Genomic DNA, 14,014 nt, shown 5'->3' with positions numbered 1-14,014 from the left:
AAAGCTGTTGTGGAACCAGTCTTCGAAAATGTGTCTTGTCATCCAAGCATTTTTGCTGTTAGCATATATTACTGGCAGTTTGGCTCTGTTGAGGTGATTAAAGCAGCAAGGGTTATGAAAGTGGCCAACGAGAAGAGGGGCAAGCGGTATGGCTACCCATCTTATTACTACAAAAAAGAAAGAGTCACACGATCTTTTATCTTCTTAAATCCAGCTGTTTTCTGTGTCTCGTAATTAAAGGCTAAAGTTTTATCAGGTAGCAGTTTTGCAAATAAAGCTGTTTCATCACAATTATAAAGTTCTTCTTCATGGTAGTCTTCATTTTGTAAAATAGATTTTAACTCAGCAGGAAATGCGTTCGTGGCCGATTCATTGGCTGATCGGCTTTCTCCAGAAATCGATACCTGCACTATATCATGATGCTTTTTAAAACAAATTATAAACCTCTTGGTGGCTTGGAATGATTCATCCCCCGTTAAATTTCCAAATTTTGTTGCTTGGGCTTGAAGAATTGGCCCACTTAGCGGCATTCCTTTCAGCCTTTTCTGAGCAAACCACGTGTGCATGGCTTTGTTTATTGTGGGTTTTGCTGAATAGTGCGCACATTTTTGCTTAAGCCCCGTGGCAGAATCGATATTTTGTACAAAGCCATTCAGTTTAGATTAGTTTTTTAGCCATCCTTGGAGAGTAGATTCGGCAATCTCAATATCTTTTGAAACTTTGACCTGGGTTTCTCCGCTATTTACTTGATCTATTGCAGCTAGCTTTTCTTCTACAGTGTAGGAACGCTGATGCTTGCCCTCTGCCATTATATTAGGCCTCCCCTTAAAATTTTCTAATGTATTTTCTAATGTAAAAAAAAGACCTCTTCTGAATGTTTTTAGTGTTGAGAGAAATTTAGGAACCAATCCTGTGGAAAATTACTTCACTGACACATTAATGGTATATTTACTGAGTCATATTAGGAATTAAAACCTAGAAGAAAATAGTCTCATTCTCCTCTGGCATTCTTGCCCCATATTTAAATTCGTCTTATATGAATAAAATCTATATGGTAATCATTGGATAAATTTTGCTAAACATTGTCCAAACATACAAAGCATAGAAATTCACTAATTTAACTTAGAGGTAAATTCTGTCAACAGCACTTTGAAACTTCATTGTCAGCTTCTTTTTGGTACTTTAAAAGCCAACAATAGATGTTGCTTATTAAGAGGATCTGTACTGAAGTGGAGAACAGATTCCAGAGCCTGCAAACATTTAAACATATCTGTACAGGTTGGGAGGGATTAACTGCTACTCCTGTTTATTTGCACATAGAAGGCTGAAAATATTTTTGTTTCTTATTTGCTGAGCAGTAATAAATGTATTTTAGAGCTATGAACTTTCTATCTGATAAACGTATATGAAGCTTGAAGGTTCTGTTTTTTAGAAGGATAGTACTGGATTATTATGCTTTTGGTTTGGGACATACTTTTTTCATATGCTATAGTTTTTCTAATTCTTTGATTATATAATGGATTTGTACCATAACCTATGTGCTACAAGGCAGTATTGTGTTCTTGATGTGTCCTGGGACAACCATGTTATAACCTGGTCGCAGGATGTAGTTGATTTTCAGTATACATTATCCCTTTATCATTTAGATTTAGAACAATACAGTGACTGCTATACTTTGAATTTTAGCTCAATAGTAATTTAAATTTACCTTTTAATTCATTTATTCACTGTTTATCTAAGGCACACTAAAAAAACTTTTTAAAAGTAGTTTTAATAGAATATTAAACAGACACCCACCCAGGGCCAGTGATCTCAGAAGAAGAAATACAGCTCTTTTGATGTCTTTCCATCTCAAAACAGCATCTGTTTGGATTACTGTGTTTGAGGACCACAAATTGCAAAGTCCCTGTACACACGATCTTTTTGCTCAGCATGACTTCACAATATGCCCTTGTTGGCATCATATACACCATCGAACAATATCAAAGACTTGAGTCTGCCATTGGGTTAAGATAGTACACTGTTTTTTAATGTATAAAACAAATATACATATTGGTCTTGTATACATAATACCAGAGGAAAAAAATAGACTACCTTACCTTTATAAGCGTCTGTCTTAAGGATTTATCAATCTTATGCCAAAGAGTGTGTGCTGGGGTGTGGTGCTGAATGCTAGCTGGCGATGGTGAGGGAATTGCACTTTGCTGGTCTCATAAACTAACATCAGGAAAAAAGTAAATTTAAAATAATGCGCCAAAATACCTCATGTTTTATTCAGGGCGTTTAATTCTTAATACTGAAACTGCCTGTCTGTTTTTAAATACATTTGAAGACAGTGACGGATTAGCTACTGGGTCAACAGGGCCTGTTCCCAGGGGCCCCGGCCAATTGGGGGCTCCGGAAAAATGGGCTCACCTGCACCCCAACCCACTCAGCCTGTCTGGCGCTCCTGCCGGGAAGTGGGGGTAAGCCCCCTGTGCCCCAACCCTGCTCCCTGACAAGAGCGCAGTGCAGGTGGGGGAAGTCCCCGCACCCCAACCCCACTCCTCGGCAGGAGCATTGGTTGGGCGGAGCAGGGCAAGTCCCTGTGCCCCAACCCTATTTCCCTGGTGGGGGGACTGCAGGCAGAAGGGGTGGGGAGGGGCCGCCACTTGCTCTGTCCCCGGGCCCCACAAAAGCTTAATTCACCTGTTTACAGATTATCACTGCAGCATAGTCTTTCAAAGGGGCCTTAATTCATCCTCTAAGCTTGTGCCAAGCAAATTGACTAAAACTGTGGAAAAGAATAGAAGTATCAGACACGCAGCTGAACACGATATGTTGGGGAAGAGTCAGCGCGGCTTTTGTAAAGGGAAATCATGCCTCACCAATCTATTAGAATTCTTTGACCTCTGTGACTTGAGCCTACGGCGTATGGGAGCTACAAGGCCCCCCGCTGCCCGTGGTGCCTGGGAACTGTGCAGGCCCCAAGCTCCACGCCGCTGCATGTGGCGGGGTTGCCCCAGAGTTCCCAGCCACCGTGGATGGTGGGGGTGTCCCGAGCTTGGAGCCACAAGCAGTGGGGGACCCCCCCGAGGTGGTGTGGGGACCCCCCCAACTCCCCATTTTGTCATGCATGTTTTTAGTAAAAGTCACAGATAGGCCACGGGCTTCCATGAATTTTTCTTTATTGCCTGTGACCTGTCCGTTACTTTTACTAAAAATATGCATGACAAAAACTTAGCCTTACTCATAAATAAGGATACATTTTAGTCACAGATATTTTTAGTAGAAGTCATGGACAGGTCACGGGCAGGAAACAAAAATTCATGGACCATGACCTGTCCATGACTTGTACTGTATACTCCTAACTAAAACTTGGGCTAGGGGGCTGCGGGTGCTCTGGGGGAGCATCCAGGAGCTCCGCACGTTTTGGAGGAGGTGGCCTGGAACCACCTGCTGGTGCTGGGGGCGGGGGCAGGCTGCGGCATGCAGGCTGGGACCCCTGCTGGTGCTGGGAGGCATGGTTGGCAGGGCTGGCAGGTTCCCTGCCCGGCTCCATGCAGCTCCCTGGAAGCAGACGGCATGTCCCTGCAGCTCCTAGGGGGAGGGAAGGCTAGGGGAGCTCCATGTGCTGGCCCCGCCACAAGTGCCGTCTCCGCAGCTCCCGTTGGCTGGGAACTGCAGCCAAGGGGAGCTGCAGGGGCAGTGCCTGCAGGCAGGGGCAACATGCAGAGGCCCCTGACCCCTCCGCCTAGGAGCTGCAGGGACATGCTGGCCACTTCTGGGGAGCCTCTCCCCGAGGTAAGCATTGCCCCGAATCTCAAGCCCCTGCCCTGAGCCCCCTCCCACAGCCAAACTGCTGCTGCTGGCCCAGGGGCTGCCTGAGCCCCAGAGCCAGTCACACTGGCTGCTGCAGAAGTCACAGAGGTCATGGAATCCGTGACTTCCGTGACAGACACGTAGCCTTCCTCATAAATGTTCTGGAAAAGGGCATAAATAGGGAGGTGACGAAGTTTGAAGACAGTACAAAATTACTCCACATAATGCAGTGGTAGTGTAGCTGTGTTGATCCCAGGATATTGGAAAGGGAAGATGGGTGAGGTAATATATTTTATTGGACCAACTTCTGTTGGTGAGAGAAACAAGCTTTCAAGCTTACAGAGAACTCTTCTTCAGGTCTGGGAAACTGACTCAAAGTGTCACTGCCAAATACAAGTATTTGAACAGACTGTTTAGCATAAGCAGATAACTCACATTTCAAGGGATTATTCAAGGTGAAGAGGCCTGTTAACACTCCTCTATTTATAGGGAGGAAAGGGAAGGGAAGGGGAGAGACATAACTGGGGGTGGGAGTTGTTAGTGGGTTACAGTTTGTTGTAGTAAATCATAAACCCAGTGTCTCTATTCCGTCTATGATTTTTAGTGTCTAGCAAAGTTATGAATTTAAGCTTTCAGGCTCATCTTTTGAAAGTGTTGTGCAGGTTTCCTTTTAGGATGAGGACTGATAGATCAGGTACAGAGTGATCACTTTATGAAAAGTGTTCACCCACAAGTGACAGTGTTTTTGTCTTTTATCAATTTTCTGTGTGAGTTCATTTGAGAGCATAGTGATTGTCTGGTCTCACCCACATAGTTGCTATTGGGGCAGTTAGTGCCCTGGATGAGGTACACCAAATGCTTTGATAAGGATGTGTCGGACCCATGGATCTTGAAAGGTGTGGGGGGGTGGGGGGGGCTGTTGATCGTTGTAGCTGTAGAGATATGTCTGCAGGGTTTGCATCTGTTGTTCTGGCAGGGTGTGGTGCCACTTTGAGTTGATGTGTCCCTCTCTGGGTGGAGCTTGCTTCTGATGATGAGCTTGGAGAGATTAGGGGTTGTTTGAAGGCCATACTTGATGCAGACCCCATCCTGAAAGAAAATTTTCCCTGAACCCCCTCTTCTGAACTGTTCACCTTAGAAAAGAGACTAAGAGGGGATTTGCTAGAGGTCTATAAAATTAGAAATGGTGTGGAGGAAGTGTTGTTATTCCTTTACATAACCCCCCCCCAAAAACAGGGGTCCCCCAATAAAATTCATATACAGCATGTTTAAAACCAAACATAAGGAAGTACTTCACACACTGCACAGTCAATCTGTTGAACTCGTTTCCAGAGGATATTGTGACGGTCAAGTTTAACTGGATTCAAAAAAGAATTAGAGAAGTTCATGAAGGGTATGTCCAATCAACAGCTATTAGCCAAGATGGTCAGGGATGCAACCCCATGTTGTGGGTGTCCCTAAACCTCTTGACAGCCAGAAGGTGGGAGTGGTCAACAAGGGATGGAATCACTAAATAATTGCCCTGTTCTGTTCGTTCCTTCTGAAGCATCTGGGCGTTGGCCACTGTTAAAAAACAGGATAGTCCACTAGATCAATTAGTGGTCTGACCCAGTATGGCCATTCCTATGTTTTCTTGTCTAAGCTTTTGTGTATCCAGATTGGGTAGTTAGACATACCAGATTTGTGCAGACAAATATGGTTTTTACATATGCAAGTTTAGTCATGAAAATTCGTGTGCAAAATTTCAGGTAAGTCTTTAGAATATATTTTTGAAAGTTTGTCCCACAAGGCAATAATTATAGCTAGTCGTGTTAAAAATCATGTGGATATATTTAAATTTGTAGATCCATAATCTATACTTTGAGGCCACTAATGAAGTGGGACTGCATTTCAAGAAGAACTATATGTTGCCTTTCTCGTATCTGAAAGATATTTTCAATACAGAATCAATAACTGATGCAACATATTTTTAATAACTTTCATCATGAGGCAACTTTTAGTATGAGGTTTATAATTCAATTTAAGCATTGTACACAATGAGCACTCTGGGGCCATGTCATTATGACCTATTGGTTCACAACTCTGTGGCCAACCATATACAACTTAGTTGGTAATATTTTGAACATTCCTAAAACAGTTGGGTTTGGAAAATTTAAAATATATTTTTATTTGTGCATCTTTTAACTTTAGATTAAATCTGAAATATTATTGTTCTGGAGCTTTTTCTTCAATAATTACATGTTACAGTTGGCATTTGTGCATTTTCGTGGTTTATGTATCTACACTATATTCCGTTTATTTTGGTGATGTTTTTTCTTCTTTTCATTAGAAGTAATTAGTAAGCAGTTGTGACTAATCAGAGCCTAGATTAAAAAATCACAGCATCTCAGGAAGTGTATTATCAAATTTAGTTTGTCATCTTTACTCTAGAAATCGTATAGAATTTAAACATTCTGTTACTTAACAATGAGAAATGATGCCTCATAATAGAGCAAAATGTTTTCACATAATGTTAGCCAGTACATTTGGATTAGCAGTGAATAATAAAATATTAAAAATACTGTATTTGGGGAAGTTGTGTGTTTGCCCGTATTTCAGTATAACTTCCTTTCAAGATAGAGAAGGAACATAAAACCTTTGTGTATTTGATCTGCTCTAATTTTAAAATGTTTTGTTTTTAAAAATGCTTGCTTTTCTTGTGCAGTTAAATATACATTTGTTTAATAAATAAAATGATCAATTTTGTAATTATATTTATTTTGGCTTCTATAGTTATTAAAGTTTTAATTGCTCCCTTAAAATTATTCCACTTAGTAAGTACTTAGCAAAGTGGTGGTGTGGTCAACAATATATAATGCTTCTGCCTTTTGGTATAAACTAATGTAGGGTTCTCAAACTTCATTGCACCGCGACCCCCTTCTGACAATAAAAATTACTACACGACCCCAGGAGCGGGGGACCGAAGCCTGAGTCCACCCGAGCCCCAGCACCCCAGGCTGGGGGCCAAAGCTGAAGCTCTAGGGCTGCAGCCCTAGGCAGGCAGGGGGCCTGTAACCTGAGCCCCGCCATCCAGGGCTGAAGCCCTTGGGCTTTGGCCCTAGGCAGTGGGGCTTGGACTTCAGCCACAGGTGGTGGGGCTTGGGCTTGGGCTTCAGCCCTGGACCCCAGCAAGTCTAACAGCAGCCCATGCCCATTAAAACAGGGTTGAGACCCACTTTGGGATCCCAAACACAGTTTGAGAACCGCTGAACTAATGTATCGCCCTCCTCCCCACTAAAAAAAAAAATCAGGGTGGAAGAGAGGGGTGTAATACCATAATTCTCTTTAAGGGGCATTTTTTAACGGTAATGCTATTTTCAGTCTGCATGTTGAATCATGCCATTCAGTTGAGAGACATGAATAAATAGTGTTCTGGAGCAAATGCCTGTAAGTTTAAAAATGCAGAGAGGTGTATAAAGTATGTGTATCTTTGAGGACTTAAACCTAAGCTTAGCAATAATAATCAGATTTTGTAAACACAGGTGTGAGCCCCATAGTTAAGCTGACCTAACTCCCGCAGTAGATGCGGCTAGGTCAAAGGAAGGATTCTTCTGTCGACCTAGGAACTGCCGCTTGGAGAGGCGGATTAGCTACAGTGAAAAAATCCCTTCTGTTGCTGTAGGAAACGTTTACCATGTGGCATTACAGGAGCACAGCTGCAGTGCTGTAGTGTAGACAAGGTCTTAAATATATAATAACTCAATGGGATGACTAATGTGCATTAGTGTTTGCAGGATTGGGGCCTAAGTGTACAAGTATCTGTTTCAAAAAACTTTGTTTCAGCAATATATTACCATTGAGTTTTGCTGAAGCAAATAGTAGTTCTTTTCACCAGATTGCCTGAAGTCTCAGTCCAAAACCACTGAAGTGAGCGGGAGTTTGGCCATTTACTTCAATTGGAGTTGGTACAGATCTTTAATGAGAAGTACTTTTTTCCTTACATGCTTTAGAAATCTCCTTCTGGAGGAGAATGGCAGGGGTGGGAACTCAGCATTGAGATTTCGTATTTGTTTATAATATTAGGTATGTCAAAACAGCATTTATTAAAACTTTACTTTTATATGGTTTAAGGGTCGTGTGGTGGAAAATATTTCCAAAAGGTGTGGTGGGTTCCTGAGGCAGCTTAGTTTGAGAGGATGTCTTGGTGTTGGAGACTCCGCTTTGAAGTAAGTAATCTATCCACAACTTGATTTAGACATCTTTGTACAAATCTTTCTGACTTAATGTAATCACTCAATGTGAATTCCAGTTTGGGCAGAGAATAGTTAATATTTTCTTGAAATGAATTAAGTAATGAGAAGAGTGAGAGATCATTTTTAGTTTTCCCAGCTATTACTGATTTTGAATATTTTAAATGCTTAACAATGGAACATATTTCTGCTGACTAGTTGTTTGCACCTGGAAAAAAAAAGGTTTTCTGGAGTAAGTATTCAACAAATTCGTGGTGAACAGTTTATTTCTTTCCTTTTCATGACTAGTTTTAAAAGATAAACTGTGTTTTCTCAATAGAAGCCTTGCTGCTTTTAAATAGCTAAGCCATATATAGAACCAACCAAATTTTCTTTTCAACATAAAAAAAAGAGTTGGCAAGAAACAATGCATTCTTTTCAAAATGAAAAACCCATACTAATAACAGAATTTCTTTATAAAGAGTAGGGGAAAAAACAAGAAGCAACCAAATTTTCTGTTTCAAATAGAACATGCTCTGCTTTATAAAACAAAGTTATTGCTGGAATCAGTCAAAAATTTCCTATTTAAAATGAAAAATTATGTTGGAATCAATAAAAATATAAAACTTACAACAAAAATCATGTAGGAACAAAACAACATCTTTTAAGGAAAAAAGCCATGTTTTATAAAAGGAAAGCTTGTTTTCCAGAGCATAAAAAGGAAAGGAAAAGACCAGTTAAACCTAACATTAATATTCTCTATGAAGATGTCTGGAAACTTTTTCAACCTTTACAACTGTTTTAAAAACTGAATAACTTTATAATTTACTAAAATATTCTCAAGAGGAAACCTTAGTTTTTCCTTATTTTTTTTTTTCCAGTGAGAAGCTCTTATCCTTCTGGAATAACTTACTTTATGTCAATTATCTGCACTGTAACTTTGACATCTTAGTGTGCTTCCATTTGGATGAGCCGTGAGGCCCATAGCAGAGAAGTGAGATGGGCCATAATTTCATTTAAGAGTACTTAAATAACCTCACTGAGTCTCTTCAAATCCTGAGGCTGGTTTAGTCTTTTTTCAAATGTTGGGATTTGTTGAGAGAATCAGGTTCCCTAGCATCCCCGCCCCTTCCCTGTTATGAATACTAACAGTGTTGACATTTATAACTGTTTATTTGTGGTTCAGATTACAGGCAGGTGCTGAAAAGATGTATGAGGTTATACAGATAAATTAAAGAAGTACACAGAATATTCATGAGCTCATTCAAGTAAATGATGCAAACAGGAAATAACAGAGAGTTAGATGACATGGTTTACATGCTGGTGGCCCGCGTACCCTAGTGTTTCCACAGTGACTACCATTGGTGGAGCTGCACTGGTGACAGCAACTAGTGGGAAAAGGAGTAGTCTGTATACACTCCAAGTCAGAGAAAATCCAGTAAATAGTAAGTGATCTAAGCTTTCTTTAGGGAAATAGTTAGGAAGTGCTGTTCTGTTTTCAGATCTGCTTTCTCACCCCTTTTGTTTTACCATGCTTATGTTAAAAATAATTCCCAGTCACTGAAAGAGGTGTCAGATGCATAAATATTGCTTAGTTGCGGTACCTGTATCCACACATGGGTTTTGCAGGACACAATTTTCCCAATAGGTTTACTATTCCTACAGTTTATTGCAGACTGGAGAAAATGTTGAGAGTAATCTACAGAAGTCTCGTTTGTCTCATAAATGTAAGTTTCCCTCCAGTAAATACTTAAACTTTGGAATAGCCGTTTTGATGATTCAAGTGGAAACTATCAACCATATAACTACCAGCTGTTTCTTCTCTCCCCCAACCCCCTTGTTTTCAATCCACATTGGAGAGCCAGCAACTATTACCAGCGGTGTGTGTAGTTGCATCTGTTAACCAAGGCAAAACTCCAGGCAGAGCTGTTCTTGTGTGTGTGCCTCCAACTGTGCCCATAAAATTAATAAAGTTGGAGGAAACCTAGATATAAAAATACTGTTCTCAAAGGCTGTGTAGCTGTAAATTTTCTTTTCATCTGTGCAGTCTGATATTTATGTATTTCCTCCAGGTAATTAGGGTAATGTTCTATACAGGTTTTTAACACAATAGTGACAACAATCATCTTTACAATTCAGACCCAGCTGATGGTAGTACTTCATCCAGTTGCATATATTATAGTTTATGAATGACCAAAGTATAGGTCTAGGGGACCTACATGGATAATCCAGTAGCTTCAGGGCCTCATCCTGTAGACTGCTGGGCATCTTCACTTCCCTTTGACTTAGGAAGGATCGGCCCCTAATGTGACCCATTTGAGGATTCAGTAATACAACAGAAAAATGAGTGATCCTCTGCCCAGCGGCTTAACTAGAGTCAAATATCCAAATGTGGTGATACTTGCTCTCTCCTATTCCTGTTAATGTTTTGAGTTAATAGGTGTAAAGCAGGACAGATCTAGGAGACAACAGAAGTAGACTTCTCCCTAAAATCAAGTTTGAGGGAAAATGATAGGAACTACATTGGTTTTGCCAGTTAACAGAGACAAAAACTTACAAAAGAACTCTGGCAAAAGAAAGAAGCAGCCCCTTTGACAATTTGATCTGAAATTTACTTTGTGGCCCACATCTCAAGGTTGTTGGCTGTTTCTGTATTTTAGAAGAGGTTGAGGGGAGAGTGCGCTCTAGTGGCTCAATTATAACTTACTCCATATAAAATTTCATTAACTTTTTCTTGCTGTTTTAGGACATTTGCACAGAACTGTAGAAACATTGAACATTTAAATCTAAACGGATGTACAAAAATTACTGACAGGTAGGTGAAAAGCTTTTTTCATGTGATAGTGAAATTTGAAAAGAGAAGTAGCTGAAGATATTTTTAGAGTGTCTGCTGTTTTGCAGCACGTGTTATAGCCTTAGCAAATTCTGTTCCAAGCTGAAACATCTGGATCTGACATCGTGTGTATCTATTACAAACAGCTCTTTGAAAGGTTTAAGGTAAGAATATTTATTCATGTTAAAAAACTATTTTGAAGAACATTTTACTGAAATCACAATTTTCTCAATATGTCTTGAAACTTAATACTATGTATCAGCCTCATATATGCACTATACCTAGCATTTCTAAAGGTGTAATGTATAGTGCTTATGTGTGGTCTTTTCCCATGTCTTTTCTGTAGAGCCCTGGCACAGTTCTCCATCATGAATTTGTAACACCATGTTTCATTTGGGTTTTTCACTGTTATCACCATTCTAAGGTTGGATTTAACTTTATGCATTTTTTTAAATTCTCCCAGTGAGGGTTGCAGAAATCTGGAACATTTGAATCTTTCCTGGTGTGATCAGATTACGAAGGATGGTATTGAAGCACTGGTGAAAGGGTGCAGTGGACTAAAAGCACTGTTTCTTAGAGGTTGCACACAGGTACATAACTGCTTGCGTGTCAAGATAATCCTTTAGGAGTACACTTTATATTTTGGTATTTTGAAGACCTCCCTGAATTTAGATGATGATGTTTTTGTTTTAGTGTCTTTTTGTTTTTAACACTATAAGGTGTGTACATTTGTAGTGCTTTTAACTTTTAATGCCTTTCTTGCTATTTTTTTTCATTAATACAGTTGGAAGACGAAGCACTGAAACACATTCAAAATCACTGTCGTGAACTTATAATCCTGAACTTGCAGTCATGCACAGTATGTATTTTAAGCTTTGAAAGAGTCCATTCTACTTTTATAGCACCTTTTATCTAAGGATCTCAAAATGTTTTTCAGACATTGATGAATTCAAGTCTTATGCTTTTGCATAGTTGGGACAGCACGTTTCTACAAGTCACAGAATATTTCAGTCACAGTGTTGATAAAATAGCTGAGTGGAACATGGCCTGTGCTGCCTGGAGGCCATAAACCAGCTGAATATTTCCACAGCTGAATGAAGATTTGGAACCTTTGGCTTTCCATTATTTTTAGTTGTAGATAGCTTTAGCTTTTAACTAGTAACTGGAATCAGTCAACTTCCATGGACTGTATACAATCAAAGTAACCATGCAGTCTTACTGATGTTATGTTATCCTGTTCTTCCAGGCCCCAAGCCCCAAAGTCTGTCATCTGTGGTCCATTTTTAATTGTAAGTTCTTTGGGCAGAGACCATGTCTATGAGGTGCTAAACACATTCTTGTGTGCTGGATAGTTTAAAAAAAAATATCTAGTAGCATTACAGCTGCTAGATTATGTCAGGACAGTCCTTGATAGCAGGAGAGAAAAGCATATATTCTCAACATAATGTTGCTCATTTACCTATGAATGGAAATTGCTGCTGTTTATCTAATTCAGTGCATCCCACACTGCACTGAAAATATATTTGTTTGATGGTATCATTTTATAAGCCTGATTTACTCCAATCTAACTCTGTAAGATGGGGGAAGTCTCCTTTTTGCCTGAAATTTCTAATGGTTACTTTCAGAGAAGAGAACTGAAAAAAAAAAAAAAAAGAGAGAGAGAGAAACGGGAGGTGAATTGGCCCCTCCGTTCTTTGGTTACAGAACTATGAAAAACTGTAGTTTTTTACTTTTGAAAAAGTTTTCTGCTGTTTATTGCAAGAGCATATCACAAAAACTACTTGGTCTGAAACCTTCAAATCTGTTTTATTCATTATTCCTCAATGAGTACTCCAGCATGGGACCATTTGTATTAAGGTTGGATGGGAAATTGTGGACTTATTAGATGCTAAAGTCTTAAATATCTTAGAACACTGCAAACATTATAAGCTATATTAGAAGTCTTGCAGTAGTTAAAAACTTTGTGAATGCAGAGCTTGTGCCTTCCATGAGATGAATGTCTAGGTTGTGACGGTGAGGCAATTTCCATTACAATCCTTACTTCTTTCGGTCTCTAACTTTCTTAAAAAACAGCAAAAACAACTTATCCATTTCTTCTTGAAGTTTTGCATGCTTATTTTCTTTAAAGATCCAGGTTGGAAATGGAGCTTTTCTCCTTTTTTATTTGCCATATAAAGGAGGTCTGAACTTTTTTTTTCTGTTTGAATCTGATTTTGCTGCAGGACCTCTGGGAGGTCTCATGGTTGTTTATTGTGAACTCTAACATCTTAACTGAAGGGACAAGGGTATAGAAGCTTTTAACAATCTTTCTGCATCTAAAATGTTAGTCACATAATTAGATGTTACTACAACAAAACCCAAGAAGTCTGACTAAGAATCTGTCCCTCTCAGTTGCTCAGCTGCTAAACATTCAGTGTCTAAACTTTTGTGATATCACCGTTCCACTATTTCTTCAGCCTATATGGGATCTGAATTCAAACTCAAAAATAATTCAGTATTCTTTGGCAATCTGGCTTCTAAAATGGGACCCTCATAATTGATTTTTTTGTCCTCTGTAAGATTTAATGCATAGGACTATTTTTTTAAGATTGGGTAGCTAATTTGACTATTTGAACTTCTGGAGTTCTGCAGAATGTAGAGATTCTTCAATTGCTGCTTGAAGAGTTGGGATAACCTTTCTAATCCAAGAGGTACGCTTCAAAGAACTTAAAAGCTTTGCATTCAAAAGCAGAATAAATAAAATTTATAAAACTAAATTTGATTGAATGAATATGCATTCACCACAAGTGTTTAGAAGCTTCATGGAATAGTTTCTAAGCTTCATAAATCAAATATCTTTAGTTCAAGTAGCATAATACATCCGCAGAGATTGTAAACCTCAGTAAGACAAATATTCTGATTCAAGGAATTAAGAAGCTTCACAAAACAATGGGCCAGATCCTGGGATGTGGCTAGCCTACATGGAGCACCAGTTTGGGGGCCTTACCTGGTCTTGATGTAGCTCTGTGCAGGCTGGTCCCTCAGCAACTGTTAGATTAGCTCAGTGGTCTCCAACCTTTCTACTCACAAGATCACTTTTTGAATTTAAGTGCAACCCAGGATCTACCCCGCTCCTTCCCTGAGGCCCTGCCCCACTCACTCCATCCTTTCCCTCTCCGTCACTCACTCTCCC

At 39.7% G+C, this 14,014-nt stretch overlaps 1 protein-coding gene across 5 annotated transcripts in view; it reads left to right on the top strand.

The window, feature by feature from the left end:
• Positions 1–14,014, top strand: part of FBXL2 (F-box and leucine rich repeat protein 2) — a 123,908-nt gene that overhangs the window by 74,327 nt on the left and 35,567 nt on the right. For 4 of the 5 annotated variants that reach the window (XR_013345301.1, XM_077811105.1, XM_077811104.1 and 1 more), the window contains 5 exons: positions 7,912–8,006; positions 10,756–10,824; positions 10,911–11,006; positions 11,306–11,432; positions 11,627–11,701. Coding sequence is in view for 4 of the 5 variants with exons in the window: in XM_077811105.1 (XP_077667231.1) it covers positions 7,912–8,006; positions 10,756–10,824; positions 10,911–11,006; positions 11,306–11,432; positions 11,627–11,701 (462 nt within the window). In the remaining variant the exon portion in view is untranslated. The remainder of the gene's footprint in view (positions 1–7,911; positions 8,007–10,755; positions 10,825–10,910; positions 11,007–11,305; positions 11,433–11,626; positions 11,702–14,014) is intronic. The other variant, XM_077811106.1, reaches the window with a different exon arrangement.

The sequence above is a fragment of the Eretmochelys imbricata genome, chromosome 2, assembly GCF_965152235.1.
Source record: "Eretmochelys imbricata isolate rEreImb1 chromosome 2, rEreImb1.hap1, whole genome shotgun sequence".
NCBI lineage: Eukaryota > Metazoa > Chordata > Testudines > Cheloniidae > Eretmochelys > Eretmochelys imbricata.
Note: the sequence above shows the minus strand (reverse complement) of the source record. Positions and strands in the feature narration are given on the sequence as shown.